Raw genomic sequence first — 19,115 nt, forward strand, 5'->3', positions numbered from 1 at the left:
ATTATATCTAGTAAAACAAATACGACTGCGCCGTATAAAAACACATTAATTATAGTTTGTTATAACTTTCAGGTGACATTTATACGTTTATAACATCTTTATTATTACTAGTAGTGGGAGGAGTCATTTTATTGTTATTTAAATCTGAGGTAAAGTTTTCATTTCCAACCACTTAACTTCAGGCCAGCTTGTACCGAAGACTTTAACTTCCGTGTTGCCGTCCAATCACATTTACACCTGGAGCTCCATCGGTCTCTTGGCCAATCGGGTCTCACAACGCGCTCTGTTGTCCCGCCCCCTTTCATTCAGCTGATTGTTTACTCGACTGTAAAAGATTTTTTTGAGTTAGCTGCCGGTGTGCTAGCAGCGTTAACGTCCCTGAAACAGCGACACCGCGCTCGTTCTAACCGGATGTGAAATGCGGTGTCTGCGGTGAGTCTAGATGGAGCGAAGCGAAGTTCACACGCTGCACACAGACTTCAGTCCGTCCGCTCAGTTTTCACAGAGTTGAACGAACAATGGCAGTTTGGGCCAGCAGAGGCCGAGAGCACGCAGGACTGTAACCCGTGTGAGCCTGCGCATTGGCCGGTATGTCAGCACTGCGGCCGTGGTGGCTGTTCTTCTGTCTGTCTGTGCTCGGGCATGACCTGCGGGGGTCTCAGGCGGGCTCGGCCCCCAGCGCTGCGAACACTTTAGTATGGGGACCTGGGCTGGAGGCTAGCGTCGTCCTTCCAGCTCGATTCTTCTACATACAGGCGGCGGACAGCTCGGGGAAAAAGTGAGTAATGCCAGGCCTGTGGTATGCGAGCTGCAGAGCCTGGAGTTTACTGTCGTATCGGGGTGTCAGAATCACATCACATCACTGGTTTTCTCATTATCATGCGCATGTGCAAGCCGGAGACCTCACATGTGACCACGCAGGTGTGATTTAACAGTCAGAAGTGCCAAAGGTCTAAATGTTGCTGTGTACAAAATGACATCTTTCTCTGAGAGCAGTCTCCAATGTATCACTATCAGATATACAGTGCCATGTAAAACCCTGTTACGTTCCCCTACAAGGGTCAAGGCGATGAGGGAAAGTAACAAGAACGAGGAAAGTAACAGAGCCGGGGCGTAACAAACCCTCTGTTCTTTATGTTAGCAAAGAAAAAGGGAAACAAATGTGCCGACAAACATGGAAATACAGCAAAGAAAGAGTTTATATGATTCTAAAAAGCTTCAGAGTGAATATTTAGCATGACCGCCTTATTGTTCAGCACAGTCTGAGCTCTCTGTCAGCTCTGTGAGGATCTTCAGGAACAGTTCTCCAGGCTTCCTGAAGGACAGTCAAAGCTCTTCTTTGGATGTTTCTGCCTTTGGTTGCGTTCCCTGTCAGGATGATCCCACACCGCTTCAGTGATGCTGAGGCTCTGAGGAGGAACATCCATGATTAATATGTGTTCCTATCCGGCTCTGCTTTCACTGCACTTTCAGTGTGTTTGGGATCATCAGCATGCTGAAAAGTGTTTCCAGATGTTCCTGCGTGGTGGATCAGACTCTGTAATTCATCAGTTTATCAAAGATCTCCAACAGCACTGACTGACCTGAAACCATGACAGAGCCTCCACCGTGCTTCACAGATGGCTGCAGACTCTCACTGTTGGACCTCCTCCTGACCTCCTCGTACACACTGACCATGATGTGGATCCATCTCTCCATCACACCTGTTCCTCTGACCTTCAGTCCAGTTCTTGTGTCATTTTCAGCCTCAGCCTTTCCTCCTGTTTCCCTTCAGCCGTCCTTCACTGACAGCATTTCTGATGAGGCTTCAGTGAACGGTGACCATCGCTCGAGCTTGGTGGATTTTTATGGTTGAATCAGAGCTCCTTTGACGGGGTGTCCAAAGAAAAACACTGAGAGACCTTCAGAAAACTGGAGAACTATTGCTCAAGAGAACCTTTAGAGAACAAAGACATTTATATTTTATCTTATCCATTTGTACATGTAAGCTAAAAAACCCCCGCATGACTACAAAAGGACACTATATAAAATTTTAAATGTGGTGTTAAATCTGAAGTTTTGACCTGATCCGTAGTGTGAGAACAGATATGAAAGACAAACCACAGGCAGGACGATGTTAGACGGCCTCCAATGACCTTTTTCATCACACAGTTGCAGGAGCTTATCAAAGGTGCCGTCATCTCTGTGGTTATCATGCCTGCTACAGTCATTACTGCACCGTGAGCTGGTGCAGACACGCTAACTGTGCAAAAAGTGCACCAAACCATAAAAAACTGCAAAACAGACGTGACTCAGATTTCTGTGACAGGCAAACTTTAAACCTTCTTGTATGTAGAGAGTATAAACTGTGAGTGAGCTGAAATGAACCATACAGATGATGAACTGGCAAAGGTGAAGTCCTGTGCTTTGTAAACATTGGCTCATATTTGTTGTTATGAGATGCTGTCCGACTCTCCTGAGCAGCAGTAGATATCATTGTATTCTCGCTCCTCCCACAGTTTAACTGCATCACCTGGTGAGAAAACCTTTGAAGTAAAGATTGTGTCTCCTGTGGAGCAGTTCACCAGGATTTGGATCCAGGTCCTGGATCGTCGGGATGGGTCATTCCTGGTCCGCTACCGAATGTACGCCACCTACTCGGAGCTTCACATCCACGTTTTGCTCAAGAACGAGCACGTTGCCAAGTCACCGTTTGTTCTCAAAGGTAGGACGCAGTCCGTGAAGCTGTGATGTTCACTCTGATAAATGACGTCATGAACTTGTTTCCTGCTCACGCTCTAATCCTGAGTCTTCACCTGCTGTTTTTGCTGGATCCAGAAACTTAATGAGTCGGTGTTCCCCTCTGCAGGCCCGGTCTATCACGAGGGATGCAACTGTCCCCAGGAGAGCGGCTCTGCGTGGGAGGCCCACATGCACTGCCCTCAGTCCTTCGCACAGATAGAGAGGGACCTGTCCTTTTACCCGAGTGTCGACCCAGATCGTAACGCACAGGAGATCCCACAGCGCTTCGGACAGCGGCAGAGCCTCTGCCACTACACCGTCAAAGACAACAAGGTGATTCCACCTGTGGGAAACCAACACAGACCTATCATAGGTGTTTTATGCAGGTACGTTTTACCTGAGAGGAAGCTGAGAGAGTCAGCTTTAGTTGATGTCTGTGGGCCTCTCAGTCATCCAGTCAGGCCTTCTTAAACCATGACACCATGTAAGCCTCGGTGACACACATCAGATCCAAAGATGAGGGTAGAAGGAATGTTCCTTCATCCTGGACCCTGGAGCCGTGTGACTCACCTGTAAGAGCAGAGCCAGGTGTGCATGAGTGCTGCTGTGATAGTGATGAGTCTAAAGCCCGGTTCACACACTGCTCACATTACATGGGAATATTCAGGAACGTATCCGCTACCATGACTAGCTCCCTGTAAAAGTATGACTGTGGTAAAGTGAAATTGATGCTTTTAGTAGTAAAAACTACCACAGTACAACTTTACTACTGCATTTCATACTGTGTGTGTGTAAGTGCAGCCGAGTCCCTTTACTCAGAGGAAAATGTGATGAGCTGCTTCAGGGTTTCTGTTGCTTAGGTGAGAGTTTGCTTTGTTCTGTCCGTCCGTAAAACTGCATCAAAAACTGCTTTGTCTTTGTGTTTTTGTTGAATTTGAATGTGAGCTGTGGATCTGATAAATGTGTTCTGTGTTCATTTCATATCTGAACACTTTAAATGAATGAGAAGGATAAAAGTCATCTCTCCTTTCCACGCTTCCAAGCATGCTGAGTTGTTAGCGCTTTATTTATGTTAATGTCTGCATCGTTTTACAGCTCTGTCTGTTTTCTTTACAGTTTAATGAAATACTAAAGTCACTGTATCATTGCAGTAATGACTCATGCATAGCTGTCACTGACTCCTGTAATCCTGTGCAGCGGTGTAATCTATTAGCTGAGAAGGTAATCTTGGATTGTGAGCAGCTGTTTTCTGTAATGTGTTTCTATTGTCTTTAGATCTACGTGAGAACATTTGGGGAACATGTCGGGTTTAGAATCTTTATGGATGCCATCCTGCTGTCTCTCACCAGAAAGGTAATCTGTGTTTACTTTTGCTCAGCCGTCGCTCAGACGACCAGAAACACACTTGATTTTAAATTTCTGTATTTTATATGTTGATACATCAGGGATGAAACGTTTTAACATTCCCGTGTTCAAACAAAACTGGTGCAGTGCATGCTGGTTAGGCTTTTAGGACGTCATCATCAATGCAGATATACGGTCAGTCAGACAGTGGCAACAGTAATGATTATCATAAAACATTTTCAGGTGCGGCTCCCTGATGTGGAGTTTTTTGTTAATCTCGGTGACTGGCCGTTGGAGAAGAGGAAGCCTCCTGAGAAGCTTCATCCCATCTTCTCCTGGTGTGGCTCCAATAACACCAGAGATATCGTCATGCCGACCTATGACCTGACCGAGTCCGTCCTGGAGACCATGGGGAGGTAAAGCTGTGTGTGGAATACAGTACAATTATGGATTCAGCTAAAGTATTACTACGTTACCACAGAAACTGGCAGTAAATTCAATTCAGTTTTATTTATACAGCACCAAACAACAAAAGTCGCCTCAAGGTGCTTTATATTGTAAGGTAGACCCTACAATAATACAGACAGAGACAAATCCAACAATCATATGACCCCCTATGAGCAAGCGCTTTGGCGACAGTGGGAAGGGAAAACTCCCTTTTAACAGGAAGAAACCTCCGGCAGAACCAGGCTCAGGGAGGGGCGGGGCCATCTGCTGCGACCGGTTGGGGTGAAAGAAGGAAGACAGGATAAAGACATGCTGTGGAAGAGATAATAAGTATGAATAATAAGTATGATTCAGTGCAGAGAGGTCTATTAACACATAGTGAGTGAAGAAGAAACACCCAGTGCATCATGGGAATCCCCGGCAGCCTACACCTATTGCAGCATAACTAAGGGAGGACTCAGGGTCACCTGGTCCAGCTAAATCATCACGTGCTCCTCTTCATGTACGCTTGCTCTGCCATCACTAAGCAGCCTGAAATATGAACCTGATATAAAGCCGTGCATTTCCTCCTCTCACCTTTCTGCTCTTTGAGTTGATATTTAATGCATGTGTGATAATGAGAGCTGTTTAATGATGGACCGTCACCTGCTCACCTGTGAGGTTAGTGATGTCACAAACTGCAGAGGATGTAACATTCAGCACATCCTCTGCTCGCCGTACAGGGTGAGCCTGGACATGATGTCGGTTCAGGCCAACACGGGGCCACCGTGGCCCGAGAAGAACGCCACAGCCTTCTGGAGGGGGCGGGACAGCCGACAGGAGCGCCTGGAGCTGGTCAAGCTTTCGAGGGCTCACCCGCACATCATAGATGCCGCCTTTACTAATTTCTTCTTCTTCAAACACGATGAGAGCCTCTACGGGCCGCTTGTCAAACATGTTTCATTTTTTGACTTTTTCAAGGTGAGATGAATTATATTCCATAAAAACGCTTTTATTACGTCAGATATTCTTATACTAATGTGTGTTTTTTCATTGTTTTCATGCACCATCAGTACAAGTACCAAATAAACATTGATGGCACTGTGGCAGCTTATCGGCTGCCGTACCTGCTGGCGGGGGACAGCGTGGTCCTGAAGCAGGATTCTGGGTACTACGAACATTTCTACAAGCAGCTTCGAGCGTGGGAGCACTACATCCCTGTCAGGGCAGACCTGGGAGACCTGCTGGAGAAGATCCAGTGGGCGCGTGACCACGACGAGGAGGTGACAACAACACGTGACTGGATCCTCGCTGGTTTCACTAACGACAAGTGAAGGTGGTGTAATTTTGTTTTCTTCTTTCAGGCAAAGAAAATTGCTCTCGCAGGTCAGCAGTTTGCCCGCACTCATCTCATGGGAGACACCATCTTCTGTTATTACTACATACTGATCAAGGTAATGTGATTACAGTTTCAGAGTTACTGCACGACTGAAAAAGTATACAAAGTATACAATGTTACTACTCACGCAGTCTTACTGTGCTCGCGCTGCGTCGCATTGATACAATGCTGATTATTCTTCATTTGGACCGGCGTAAATGTGTCGCACTTCCTCACATGCCATATTTATGCGTGCGAACTAGGAGTACGCCAAACTCCAGGTCACAGAGCCGAAGATCCGGAAGGACATGGAGGTCGTGGAGCAGCCGGCTGATGACCTGTTCCCATGTTCCTGCCACAGGACAAACGTGAGAAATGCCTGAATGCTTTGTTTGCTCTGCACCTGCAGCTTGTGTCTGTGCTGTGATCAGCTTTATGAAAGATGACATGTCAGAGTCACAGGATGTCTGCGTAACCAGCAGAGGTTTTCACATGTCGTGGTAGGCAAACAGATCCTAATGATCGTATTTTACTTTTTGCATATTAAGAAGAGGAAACAACATTAAAGCTGGGATAGTTTTATTATTCTACAGTCTGTGGCGCCATCTGGTGTACGTGAGGCATCACTGCAACTAGAGTGAACGTTTGGACCAACGTGCTGTTCTAACAGGATTTTAACACGAGTGTTTTCATGTTTGTTTTTCAGGTGAAGGATGAACTGTGACTGAGCTCCTCCCACTTCATAACTGACAGCCTTTTTTAAAAAGTGCCAATTAATTGTATGACTATGGTTTGAATATCTGATTCTTATTTTTCAATAAATACTTTTAATGTGTTCAGAGTGTGTTTTTTCTCTCTGATGTCAGATTATTTACTCAGTGAGGTTTAGTGTCAGCCCTGTTGTGCAGTTGACCGCTGTGCCTGCTGGAAAATCAGCCGTGGCCACGCCTTCAGTTTACCTGACGGATAAAACAGAACTGAAAACCTTTAAAATAAAAAGCTTAACCTTGGGAAAAAGTAAACAAACTGAAGTGTCATAAAGTTAATGCTGCTGTTTATAACTGACCCTGTTACATGGTTTAGATTTGAACCACAAAGCAGCGAGTCACAGTTGCTGAGGAGTGACTGTCCTGCACAAAGTGATATTTTTGCTGAGATATTCATCCTGATATATAAAATAAAACATATAAAATCAAACATTATGCTCAGACATGGATAAAACTGGAAGTATGAAACATGATAGGGAGTATAGGGTGATGTTTCAATTGATCAGATGTCAGTAATAAACAGCAGTGTGCAGGATGACTGGGAAGGAAGGGAAGTGTTATAGAGACGAACCATTATGAAGTATGACATGCTGCGTTTCCAGTACGTCCACTGGATAAAGATATATTAAAACGTGAACAATCTGAAACAAATATTTTTAATGAAACATAACATAAACATTTCAAACCATTTTTTAAATAAAAAGTAATTTAAATACAGGTTTGGTAACGCTGTAGTGACCACTCCTCCCCGCTAGGTGTCACTAATAGGTATTGAAGTCCTCGGTGTTCCAGAGAAGAAGCTGCTTGTGATGGAGACGTTTGAGGAGGTAAGTATGAAAAATACAAAACAAACATGGCAGAAACCAGAGTCAGGTTAGAATGAAACGGCACTCGAACCAGGAACGGAGCCCGGAGCACCGACGCTAACGGCGCAGAGAGGCGGGTGCACGAGAGGCTAGCACGCGCCATTACCTGTGGGCTCGGTGTGCTTCACAAACACATAAACACCTGCGCAGGTTAGAAAGCCTGTAGGCAGCGAGAGCAGCAGAAACAGTAGGAAGTTTAAGCCTCGGTGAATTCAAAGGTTTCGAGTCTGATTTTGAATAAGTGCGTGGCTGAAACTGATCTCAGATCAGCAGGCAGCTGGTTCCAAAGATCAGGACCACAGTAAGTGAAACACCTCCAGCCCCGAGCTCTGACTCTGGAGCAGCTGATGACCTGACAGGTGTGACTGGGTTAGAGACACGGAGCAGGTCACAGAGGTGCCAAAACCACAGAGAGCTGCAGGAACTAACAGAAGGATCACAAAGGTCACAGGGACCAGTGTGAAAGTAATGTGGTCACGTGTGTGTACCTGTGAGGCTGACTGAGCTGATGATGTGGAGAGGCTTACAGTAATCTGACCTGCTGGATATGATGGACCAGTGTGTCAGAGTCAGCTTAAGACTTCTGATTTTTCAAATATCACTATGTAATCATCTTCACTGCTCTGTAAAGGTGAGGGTAAGGGTGACAGTGGTTGGCTGTGAGGTGCTGAATCAGTGCTCGCTGGCTTTCAGGAGGCGGTGAAGGTGCCGTTTGGGGCCAAATCTTTAGATGCTGCCCTGTGCGTTCCTGCCGCCGTGACAGATGCTCACACCGCCGTGATCCTCACGCACGGAGCTGGGGGAGACATGAACTTCAGTCAGCTAGTTTCTCTGGCTCACCAGCTGGCATCACACGGTTTCCTGTGCCTGCGCTTTACATGCAAAGGTTTGAACCTGGCTTACAGGCTGAAGGCCTACACTGCTGTGTGGGTACGTGTTAAAGTCAAAACTGCACTCACTGGTTTATGCGCAATATTACAAGTTTTTTGTAGTGCACCAGTATGATGTAACGTTGTGTGCTGTTAACGTGTTTCCACCTGTAGGTTTACCTGAAATCACTGCAGAGGTTCACAGTAAAACGCATATTTTTTGGAGGTAAGAAGCCTTAAGATGTTCAAAACAAAAGAGGACGGGCTCAGAACAGAAACACTAATGTCGGGTCATTTTGTAGTTGGATGCAATTTTTTGTTTCTCTCACAGCTGTCAGTGATGCAGGGAGGCTGGGCCTCACTCTAAAAGTCTCACGTACTTCAGTTTGCAAAGTATTGTTGTACTTGAACAGTTTACTTTGGTGGGAAGTTAATGTGGTAAAACAGACCCGACGTTAATGTCCTGGGCTTAAAGACCACCACCTCCGTCCATGAGTGTCTGCCTTTAACTGATGACATCACCAGATACCACATCTTTACCTCTGAACCTCCATCTGTGTTTAAAATGAAGACGAGGACGTGCAGCACTGTAGAAATAACTGAGTGGGAGTCCTTGAACACTGTGACGTTTCCACAGGCAGGTCGATGGGGTGTCGTGCAGCTGCAGCTTTAGCTAGGCGACTAAGCGAGGAATCCGAGGCCGCGGTGGAGGGTGTGATCTGCTTGTCATTCCCCCTGCACCCCCCAGGACAGACGCATGCACACCGCCAACGGAGCGAAGATCTCAGGGCGCTGCCGGCGCGCATGCGTGTGCTGTTTGTGTCGGGCACTGAGGACGACATGTGTGACAGGGTGAGGAATGAGAAGGATTCATCCCTAATGCATGTTTCCTTATTAAACTATTAGAAGACTGTCCTGTGTGCTCATTATCGTTGTTCTGTTAGTTTGCATGTAATTCTGATGTATCTGTGTAACGTGACATTGCTCTTCTAGCCTGCGGTTTGAACGTGCTGCAGTGCTCACTCTGCTCTGTGTCCTCGCTCAGGTTCACTTTGACACGACGGTGAAAGAAATGAAAGCTCAGGTTGAGATTTTGTGGCTACGAGGAGGCAGCCATGGACTGAAGGTGAAAGGCCGTTCTGAGGTGTCCGTGATGGAGGAAGTGAACCTAAAAGTCATCTCTTGGATCAGAAATCAGGCGGCACAGGCCCCTTAATGTCCTCTCGTTAAATCTGTTGCTTTTGTTCCAATAAAGGATGTCAGTATTTCACAGTGGGCGTCTGTGTGAACACACGGGGAGCTTTTATTTCTGCACAGTATGTGACAGATATTAGAAACCCGAATCTTAATGTGCACCATGCTGATGAATGTTGATAAATCAGTCTGTGCAGACATTACTCTTCCTCACACTTCCTCTCCGTATTCATCTGAAGTCATAACTCATTACAGTTTAAAGGTGTTTTTCTGCTGCTCAGACTACTTTTAACAGCACTGACAACTGATTATGCAACAAACAGTTCAGGAGTTATGCACGAGAAGAAGTTTGTTTGTGATTGAGGAACCTTAATGCGTTACATAAGAACAGTCCTGGTTTATGGGTCACGAGGAGCCCCTCAGAGGCCTGTAGGACAAAGGAGAACACAGACGTGATGATGATGCTGTCGCATCACTCTTTCACGTGCAGGTTCTCACATCAACCCCTCGCTGAAGTTTCTCTATGAGTGTAAAGTGGAAGACGACCCTCAGTTTAAAGTTGATTGTTTGCTTCCTGCCTGTACTGTCACAATAAAGTGCTTCTTCTCCTTACAGCACGTCGTAGCACAGCGGTGGTTTGTGCTGTGTTTCAATAAAAAGGTCACTTTTTCAGGGGCTTCAGTTTTGACCCTCACTGTGTTTGTTTTAATGAAATAATTATTCTGTTAATGTGTACAAACAGGAATAACATATATGTTTACAAATGCTGTGTTAATAATCCATTGCTCTATTAAAAACACTTTGAAAAATGCAGAAAAAACGTTTATTGTCATTATCCTCATTATGTTTCCATTATTTTAATATTTATTGGCTTTTATTATTTCTACTCTTTTGTTCTCATCAGTTCGTGAAAATTATTTGGAGTAATCATTTGTGTTTTTAGTACTTTAGCAGAGCAGACTCGGCGACTGCGGTGCCTTTAACACAGACGATGACGTTTACGCGTTCTCGTACGCCATTGGCTGTGGGACTTCCGGGTCGTATTTTGTTTTTGAGGCAGACTCGAGCATGGCCGTGGAGCTCTGGAACAGAGTCAACGTCCCTTTTCCCAGCGCCGTGTCCGCTGTCCGTGTGCCCTTCACCGCACAGACAGGTACGAGCCGCAGCGCGGTCACTGACGTGCTGTGTGCGAAATAACACGCCGCATGCGACCCACGTGGGAGCGCCAGGACTCGGCGCCGCGTGGCTGTGAGGTGATGATGATGGTGGTGTTTGTGTTTGTGCAGCTGCAGACGTTGAAACGCTGCTGACGGAGAGCGAAAATGTGCTGAAGCTGGTCCGCAGTGAGATCCTTCAGACGGAGGTCAGGCTGCTGTACGAGCTGCTGTACGTCCTGAACAACAGCTACAGAGGCAACAAGACGTTCAAGGCACTGAAGCAGGTGAGCGCTGTCTCCAGGGCAACCGTGGGTGTGTTCATCCCGAGCTGAGGGAAACTCGGGGCGAGCCCACCCGAGCTCCGAGTCACGTACAGGTGTACACGACAACCCGTTCCTCCTCCCGTGCCTGAACCAGCTGTCTGCAGCTACCTGTTCCTCATCCATGCAGTCAGGGCCGGAGCGTGTCGTTCACAGTAGGGATGGCAAGATACCGATAGATTTGGATATCTGCCGATACCGATATGACTCCGGTATAGTCTATTTTTAATCAGTAAAACCGTTTTTTAAATGTCATATTCAACTAAAAAAAGCAACAAAAAAACCAAACAAACTCTAAAGTTATTCTATTATACTTGTAAGCAGCCAAAGTACTGCTCAGCTCAGCTGATCTCTTTATGTAAACTTTTGAAACAAACGTCATCACCAAAACATTACAAATTACAACTTTAGATCTAAGTATTTAAAACGCAGGTTTATGCAAAGTTCTGAAAAACACATGAAGCCCAATATCAACACGAAATAATGTTTGTATTCAACAACTTGATTGATTGATTGATTGATTGATTATGCCTTAATGAAACGTTGGTGTGGCAGCACGTAGCGAGGCTCCAAAAGCTCCTTTAAGCACCAAAAACATTTTCCACAACAGAAATTCAATTCAGTTCAGCTTTATTTATACAGCGTCAGTCGCCTCAGGGCGCTTTATACTGTAAGGTCATGTGATGATGATGATGATGATGATTACAATAGTACATACAGAGACAAACCCAACAATCATATGACCCCCTATGAGCAAGCACTTTGGCGACAGTGGGAAGGAAAAACTCCCTTTTAACAGGAAGAAACCTCCGACAGAACCAGGCTCAGGGAGGGGCGGGGCCATCTGCTGTGATTGGTTGGGGTGAGAGAAGGAAACAGGATAAAGACATGCTGTGGAAGAGAGACAGAGATTAATAACACATGTGATGGTCGCTCATCGACCATCTCTGTCGATGCGTTTTCTCTGTTATCAGCTTTGCTTTGTTGCTTTCTGGATTGAGTTTCTCGCGACTCTGAATGTTTTCCAAAAGCGTTTGTTGATAATTTTCTGCTTCGCATTGAAGGCCTGGATAAACTCTGTGTACTGCTTTCTTTTGTATTTCTGTGAGTGTTTAATCATGTTTGTGGTGTTAAGGTTCCCAACACTGCTACCACATCTTCCTTTTTTCTTCTAGTAACTCCACGGCGCCGACAGATCTTGCACACGATGACCGCTCTATCACGTGACACATACTGCTCTGACGTGCTAAGGTCACGACCTCGATTATGCCGTGTCGCAAGTTTCATGAAGCATTTTTGTAATATATAAAGGATCTGGCTACATTTTTTTTATTTCTCCTGATATCCAATCAAGTAATTTAGGTCCGGATCGGACCGATGCTGTATATGGGCTCGATCCATCCCAGTTCAGAGGTTAGAAACACCCAGATTCAGGTTCAGCCTCAGACTGTTGTTGCATGTAACGTCACAGACATGGAAATCATCATTAACAGCATGAAAGGCTGTGTGTTTGTGACTCTGGGGACAATAAAACAGCTGTAATCAGACTGAGTCTGTGGGACGCTCGGTCGTTCGGTTGCTGTGTCGTCCACACTGATGAACACCTGTCTGTCACAGCTGGAGATGATGTAAATGTCTGAGTGCGGGTCAGAGGGAGTTTCTCCTGTGCAGAGGTCTGATTGTATTCTGACCACACTTCATGCTGAAATATGTATGCACATCCAGCCGCTGTGGCGATCCCAGGGGAAATACAGGAGCCGCTGAAAGTACCCGACTACAGTAACGTCTGTGGAAGTGGCTGACAGCCTGACAGCTCCCTAAATGTCCCCAGAGTCACAGCATCAGAAACACCTCCACCATAATTTATCAGTGAGCCTCCACAGACTGCTGTGTTTGTCCTTCACTGATCGATGTCAGACAAGTTTTAATACAAAGATAACCTGAGTGAAAATAAACTGCAGTTTTTAATGCTGATTGTATTTATTAAGAGAAACAAAGTATCCACAGCCTAAAACTCATACATGGCTGTGCCCAGGCAGCAGGACTGCAGTCCAGACTTTGTGATGTGTTGATGGTGAGTGTTTCATGTCTCTGTGGAGGAGCTTCGTCCCACTCTGCTTTACTGAATAGTTGTAATTCAGACACATTGGAGGTTTTTCCAGCATGAGCGCCTGTTTAAGGTCACCTTTGAGTCCACACTTTGACTCGGACGCTCCAGAACCTTCATTTTGTCTTCAGAGCCAACTTCAGAGTTGGGCCTGCTGCTGTGTTTCTGGTCATTGTGCTGCTGCATGACTGCTGGGCCCACATTCTCCTTCAGGACTTTTGGGTAGAGAGCAGCTCAGACCACCACACTCTCATCGCCGTGTCCGAGTGCTGCTGTGATGTTCTCTTTATGTTTAATGCAGATGTAACGGGACTCAAACCTCACAACGTTCAGCTTTTGTCTCGTCAGGCCACGGGATGTTCTCCCAGAAGTCTCGGAGATGATCCAGATGTTTTCACTAGCCCGGTGTTCTGGCCTTAGTCACCTCGCAGACTAACCTACATGTTCCTTCCTTCAAAGGTGGAGCAGTGTGCGAACAGGCTGAAGAACATGAAGCTCGATGCTGCTCTTCAGGAACTGTCAGATCTGTGTCCGAACAGGATCCAGAGGTAGGTCTGTGGCTCGCTGTCGTGTGTGTAACATGCAGAGCAGGTCTTTATCGAGAAGCTTTCCCTGCTGTGACCAGGTTGGATTCATGAACCAGTCCTTGGGATGCAGCTCCCTCCAAGCTTTTCACTTTATTTACTGAGTGCACAATGAAAATATGTGTAGCCCGACTTCATTCCCACAGTAGACCAGGGATGGGCAACTACATGAATGAAGTCCTCTCAGCATGCAAATGGTGAAATTCTGTGTGGATGTCAGTTTCTGCCACAGTCTGCAGTGGGGTGTGTGTGTGTGTGTTTTAGGCAGCTGAGCATCAAGGACGGCCAGTGTTTCGTTCCCAGTCAGCCCAGGCTGGAGTGGATCTGTCTCAAAGTGCTGGGGGCCGCTCGGCTGATGAGCTGCGCGCTGAGTCGCTGCAGCAGAGCTTTCACGTATCCTTCTGTGAGGCCGTTCTGTTCTCAGACTCGGCATCGATCTCCACGTGAACGACGTGCGGATGTCTCCATCTGAACCAAGTCTGACTTTCGTGCTCTCTGCGTGTCGCCTCGCAGGTTTCCCCTTAACAGCTGCTTGTTTCAGACTCTCAAAGCAGCAGATGAAGTGGGAGGAGTTTGTCATCCTGAACGTGGTGATAACCAGCATGCTCAGCCGTCTGTGGTCAGGACATTTTCTGCAGCATACGTGCATTTAGAGAGAGAGAGCACTAAGTCTGCAGAAAGTGTGAACACGTTGTATTTCGTGCGTTCTCAGGGTGATTTTCCGTGGCGTGCTGCTCGCCCTGTCCGGCCTCTACCGGCAGCTCCTGGAGCTTCTCGGAGACGTAGCCCGAGCCCAGCCCATGCCCTTCCTCACAGACTTCTCCCTGCCAGCTGATCTGGCTCAGTTCCTTGGTTCCTCTGATGCTTTGTTATTGACCAAGCATCCGGCGCACAGCAGAGCGCGGCAGGAAAAGAAGCAGGCGGCGAAGAAACTTCCAGCTGAAGCCAAGAAGACCTGCACGCAGAAAAGAAAGCTCAAAGAAGACCTCGGCGTTGCAGTTAAAAGAGGTAGTCTACATTCATGCGCTGTTTTTCCCAAAGCAAACATGACCTCAGTGAAACGTGAACATCCCCACTTACATCCCTGATATTTCTCCAGGCGTCGGCCTCGGAGCAGACAGGAAGTCTTTTTTCAAGCTCTGCAGGACTTTCGCAGAGGTATGTGAGCATGCACGTGACTCGTTTCTACTTTGACTCTTTCTAATGTTCACGTATTTAACTTCTTCTTCTTGCTACTCGAGGGCAAGTCGACGCCCAAACAAATGTGCAGAGCTGACAGGAGACACGAGTTCCAGAAACGGGTGAGAGAAGCTGCTTCTTTCTCACACATGGAGATCCGTGTAGACGAGATGATTCGCTGGTGCAAATCCCAGAGGATGGGAAAGGAAAAACGCCTTTTAACATTCCTGCGTTTAAAGTGCCGGCAGATGAAATGCCTGGAGGCAGCGGGCTACAAGTAAGAGCGACACTTTCTCAGGAAGTCTTCCTTTAGCGTTCTGCAGAGGTGCTCATGTTCTCTCTTCTCGTCCTTCAGCGTCCAGAGGAAGCTGCAAACCTTCAAAAAGGAAGCTTGCTGGGCTTCATCTCCAGAAGGATCAGCGCCAAAGACCTTACGTTCGCTCGCCTCGAGGAGGAGAAGCGTCCACGGGATAATTTGTTTTCATAGTCTCAGGAGGCGGTTTATGATGAGAGGCGGCGTAAAAAAGAAAGAGCAGGCGGGACGACAGAGACGAGCTCGACTTAGCGGGGACGACCAGAGAAGCAGGACCGCACGAGAGGCGACGCATCGGAGCACAGACTCTGACACTCACGATGACATCGATGACATTTTTGCCTCTGCAGGTCTGTGAAGCCTGAAAGCACTGATTTAACGTCACAGACAGACGAACAGTCTGACGTTTAGAAGCAGAAGCTCAGCTTTAAGTTCATCAGGCGGCGTTTTTACTCACTGTGCTCGAGATGTTTAGAGAGTTTAATGTTTTTCTCATTAAAAGCTATAAAGCATGGAAACAACTGAAATTAACCCAACCCAGTATTAGACGGTGCGCCTGATACAGTGAGTGTATGAAATCAAATGTAATAGAAAATAAATTAACTGATGGAGCTGAAATATGAGTGTGTGAGTAGAATACTTATTTATTGAGCATGCAGACTGAAGCCTGTGCTTATGGTTTGAAGCAGACTTCAGCTCCTGTCGGTCTTTACTGAAGCATGCACGCAGTGACTGCATGTTTATGTGCTTCTTCTGTCTGAAGTTTTTTCTTCTGCAAAGGAAATTAAAATCCATTTGTGCAGCTGTGCCAGTTTTTAAATCAGAATAACATTAGAAGTCACGCACTACAGATCTGAACGAGGCTTTTACAGTAGTTGGTGACACCAGCTTAGCCTTTTGTACCAGTGTATTTGGCTCCCCCTGGTGGACTCGAGGATCAGCGCACCGACAAATTCCAGGCTCGATTGATCTTTGGGAATACAGAGTGATTCTTTCATCCTACGGCTGAAGCAGCGTGAGACGGCTCAGGTGTCAGCAGGAATGAGTGTGTGCTGGAGGCGTCTCAGAGCCTGCAGTGGCTTCTGTTAGCAGGCAGACGGGCACCGGCCCTGTTCTGAGACCTTGCAGGGATCTACTGTAGCGGCTGGCACAGAACACTGTGCACCAGATTAGGAGCTAAAAGGTTTGTTTTGTTACAGCCACTATGTTTCATCATCACCTGCCAAAGAAGATGGAGTCGTCCCATCTGCACCAACGCTGCAGCTTTTATCTCCGTCAGAGCTTCACTGGGCTGAGTTACAGTCAAACATCTATTTAAACACAATACTTAACTTTGTGTTTGTCAAGGTCCACTCTGTTATTTTTCACACCCTGGAGGTGAGGAAGAGGTGCAGGAGTAAAAACATGGTCTGCATCATGTATGAGGACACAGAAACTCTGAGCTGAGGCAGAAGGTTACTGTTGATTCAACTTGTCTCATTTATCATTTAAATAAACAGTAATATTTCTGTAATATTAGGAAACTTTTTCCTGTTCACCAAAATCACCACACAGGTCTGCTGGACTTCTTAAATGTAATATCAATAACCTTGGACTAATGCTCCGTATAACACAATAAAGACAAATGTTAATAAATAATAATAATAAAAAATACAACCTACGTCAGAAGCATTAAAGCACATTTAGGTCTGTGAGTATTTTGTTGTATTTCTTTGCACTTTTGCCTTTTTACTGAGCAGTCCTGGATCACGAGAGCGCCTCTCCTGCTGATGGTCTTCAGTTCTCCCTGCAGACGTGTCTTTGTGCCGGCCAGTAACGTTCACTTCGGTCTTTGGAGGTCGGTCTACATCAGGAGTGACACATGTTTGAGGTCTTTGTCACGTTGGAAGACAAAGCAACGACCCAGACCCAGTTTTGCTGCCGAGTGTTTTCTCCATGATTCTTTCTCCTTGACGAGATTCCCAGTTCCAGATGCACAATACTCCCACCGCCGTGTTTCAGTGTGGGGACGGTTTTCTTTGGACTCCTTCCTTCTTTGTCGAGACATAAGCAGCGTCTCTAGTTTCATCTCAGCTGACCTAAGCTTGTGCTTTAGGTCTACTTGATCTTTCTCCGGGCTTCCTTCTGTTTCTCGAGTCTAAACTGGTTTCTTTAGTTTTTGATGTGACGGCTCAAACCCTCGCTGAGTCTAAACTGGGAGATGACCCTCAGTTTAGACTTGATTTTACAGCTTTGAGCGATTCTGTGATTGAGTGCAAAGATCAAAAGTGTGGAGTGAAGTTTTTCACTTGCATGTTAGCTGGTTACAGCTACACTCAGCATGCATGTGAAGGCTTAACATCAAAATAAACGGGAGCACAAACCTCGAGTCTGGGTCTGTAAACACATGAATATCCCAGTAAGATCAAACAGACTGTGCATGTGTAGCTTTCATCTTTTACAAAGTGTTGCTGTGATAAGATGAATTTATATTTCCAGGTCTTCCTTCACCTTAACTTAGACACAGCCCTTCCATTGTCCAGTATTGGTGGACTGTTTCCTGAAATAGATCCACTTTTACCATTTTCAGCATCATTATCGGGCGCGGGCAGCGAGGCGTCTGCAGCGTGTGCACCTCGGGTCAGTGTAGTGAGACCACGCTGTCTGTCTTCTGTCAGCTGGGAGGTGTTTAATAGCATAATTGTAAAGAGCTGGTTCTACACGGCTGAGTCGGCGCTGCAGATAAATATATATTTTTGTAGGTGGTTCTCCGGGGATTCATCACACGGAGCCTGTGGCCACAATAAGGCCTGAAACAGGAGAGCGGGTATAAAGGTCTGTATTCCCAGTTTACTGTTCTTCAATTTATTTTCCTCACACCTTAATAGCAGAAGAAGAATTGTGCCCATAAATGTTTAAAGGCTCTACTTTTTTTTATAGCACGGAGCTGTGGGATTGTCAACATTTATACTCTGAGGTGTGTTAAATTAATCACATCATTACCTCCACAGGAGGAAAAAAGCTGACGTGGAGTATTGGTGCCTTGCACTCCTCAGAGAGGCCTGCAGTGGAACAACAAAGGCAGAAAATCACCCAGACTGGGGAAAAGCCCAAAGAAACCATGCAAACTTTAAATTTTAAGGATGTGAGCTCTGAATATAAACAATAATTTGTGTACATCTCATCTTTGCTTTTATTTTAGAAAACTGTCTCATGTATCAGTTTTCTAGGATGAATAGAGAATAAAGAGAAGGATTAAAAAGTGTGAGAGCAGACGGTGGTTTACAAACCTCAGTGAGAACCGGCCCAGAGAGCTCACTGACATTTTATTGCCACCTCCATAAATGCAGTCTGCAAAAGTCCCCATCGTGCAGTTTCCATCCACTCATTCATTTTCTATACACACTTTTCCAGGAGGCACAGTGCCCATTACACTGCAATAAAAGGTGCACTGCCTCTGCTTCGGCTCATTCGACTAGACCAGCTTAAGGTCGGCTGGAACATCCGCTTTAACAGGACTGAGTCTCAGCATCACACCAGGAGTTTATCTTCACAGCAACAGCCATGCATCTTAAAAAAAAAGTCATCATCTCTGTTCTAACAATAGGAAGGCGAGCGGGTGCTCCAACTGTGTCTGAGAATAAAACATTTCTTCTACAAGAGGAGAACTCACATTTTGTAAAAGACAAAAACAGTCCGTGTCTGGGACGCTCTCTTTATTCTTACTTTACTTTGGTTAATATTTAGCCAGAGGTCAGGGTTCACTGATAGTAGGTGGTTTTATTGTTACAGAGCTGCTGATCTGGCATTTCTGAGCTACAACACTTGTTCTTAATATTATGTCTCAGTGGGTGTTTCCGTGAATCACAGACTGGAGGACCAACAGTGTGTATAAGAAGGGGATGAGCCGA

The 19,115-nt window shown here is 46.1% G+C and overlaps 3 protein-coding genes across 6 annotated transcripts; all 3 read left to right on the top strand.

Annotated features, from left to right (window-relative positions):
• The first annotated feature begins 301 nt into the window (after positions 1-301).
• On the top strand, positions 302-6,706 carry poglut2 (protein O-glucosyltransferase 2). Of its 2 annotated transcripts, none has more exons than XM_031733157.2 (10): positions 302-778; positions 2,499-2,704; positions 2,849-3,054; positions 3,997-4,074; positions 4,309-4,481; positions 5,235-5,472; positions 5,565-5,774; positions 5,856-5,945; positions 6,133-6,237; positions 6,576-6,706. In XM_031733157.2, the coding sequence occupies exons 1-10, from the start codon at positions 591-593 to the stop codon at positions 6,591-6,593; spliced, it is 1,512 nt and encodes a 503-aa protein (XP_031589017.1). In that variant the 5' UTR covers positions 302-590; the 3' UTR covers positions 6,594-6,706. The 2 variants fall into 2 exon arrangements, with proteins under 2 accessions (XP_031589017.1, XP_031589018.1); XM_031733158.2 differs by having other exon boundaries at positions 312-432.
• A 693-nt stretch (positions 6,707-7,399) lies between these two features.
• tex30 (testis expressed 30) lies at positions 7,400-10,385 on the top strand. 3 transcript variants are annotated; one of them, XM_031733106.2, is made up of 5 exons: positions 7,400-7,463; positions 8,196-8,432; positions 8,546-8,597; positions 9,009-9,223; positions 9,417-10,385. In XM_031733106.2, exons 1-5 carry the CDS (start codon positions 7,446-7,448, stop codon positions 9,585-9,587), a joined length of 693 nt encoding a protein of 230 aa, XP_031588966.1. In that variant the 5' UTR covers positions 7,400-7,445; the 3' UTR covers positions 9,588-10,385. The 3 variants fall into 3 exon arrangements, with proteins under 3 accessions (XP_031588966.1, XP_031588967.1, XP_031588968.1); XM_031733107.2 differs by lacking the exon at positions 7,400-7,463 and adding an exon at positions 7,473-7,652; XM_031733108.2 differs by lacking the exon at positions 7,400-7,463 and adding an exon at positions 7,680-7,803.
• Positions 10,386-10,572: 187 nt separating this feature from the next.
• Positions 10,573-16,027, top strand: nepro (nucleolus and neural progenitor protein). Its single transcript, XM_031733159.2, has 9 exons — positions 10,573-10,718; positions 10,852-11,006; positions 13,609-13,697; positions 13,998-14,126; positions 14,275-14,352; positions 14,446-14,741; positions 14,833-14,891; positions 14,975-15,189; positions 15,268-16,027. The coding sequence occupies exons 1-9, from the start codon at positions 10,634-10,636 to the stop codon at positions 15,581-15,583; spliced, it is 1,422 nt and encodes a 473-aa protein (XP_031589019.1). The 5' UTR covers positions 10,573-10,633; the 3' UTR covers positions 15,584-16,027.
• The last annotated feature ends 3,088 nt before the right edge of the window (positions 16,028-19,115 follow it).

Source organism: Oreochromis aureus, linkage group 16, assembly GCF_013358895.1.
Source record: "Oreochromis aureus strain Israel breed Guangdong linkage group 16, ZZ_aureus, whole genome shotgun sequence".
NCBI classification, from domain to species: domain Eukaryota; kingdom Metazoa; phylum Chordata; class Actinopteri; order Cichliformes; family Cichlidae; genus Oreochromis; species Oreochromis aureus.

Bases quoted from the DNA above. Each gene is read 5' to 3' on its own strand.
- tex30 (XM_031733106.2), top strand. The intron at 8,598-9,008 runs GTAAGAAGCCTT...ACGTTTCCACAG, and splicing joins AAAACGCATATTTTTTGGAG to GCAGGTCGATGGGGTGTCGT. The intron at 9,224-9,416 runs GTGAGGAATGAG...GTCCTCGCTCAG, and splicing joins AGGACGACATGTGTGACAGG to GTTCACTTTGACACGACGGT.
- poglut2 (XM_031733157.2), top strand. From the start codon at position 591: ATGTCAGCACTGCGGCCGTGGTGGCTGTTCTTCTGTCTGTCTGTGCTC. The intron at 3,055-3,996 runs GTGATTCCACCT...TATTGTCTTTAG, and splicing joins ACACCGTCAAAGACAACAAG to ATCTACGTGAGAACATTTGG. The intron at 5,473-5,564 runs GTGAGATGAATT...ATGCACCATCAG, and splicing joins CATTTTTTGACTTTTTCAAG to TACAAGTACCAAATAAACAT.
- nepro (XM_031733159.2), top strand. From the start codon at position 10,634: ATGGCCGTGGAGCTCTGGAACAGAGTCAACGTCCCTTTTCCCAGCGCC. The intron at 14,127-14,274 runs GTATCCTTCTGT...TGCTTGTTTCAG, and splicing joins CGCTGCAGCAGAGCTTTCAC to ACTCTCAAAGCAGCAGATGA. The intron at 14,892-14,974 runs GTATGTGAGCAT...TTGCTACTCGAG, and splicing joins TCTGCAGGACTTTCGCAGAG to GGCAAGTCGACGCCCAAACA.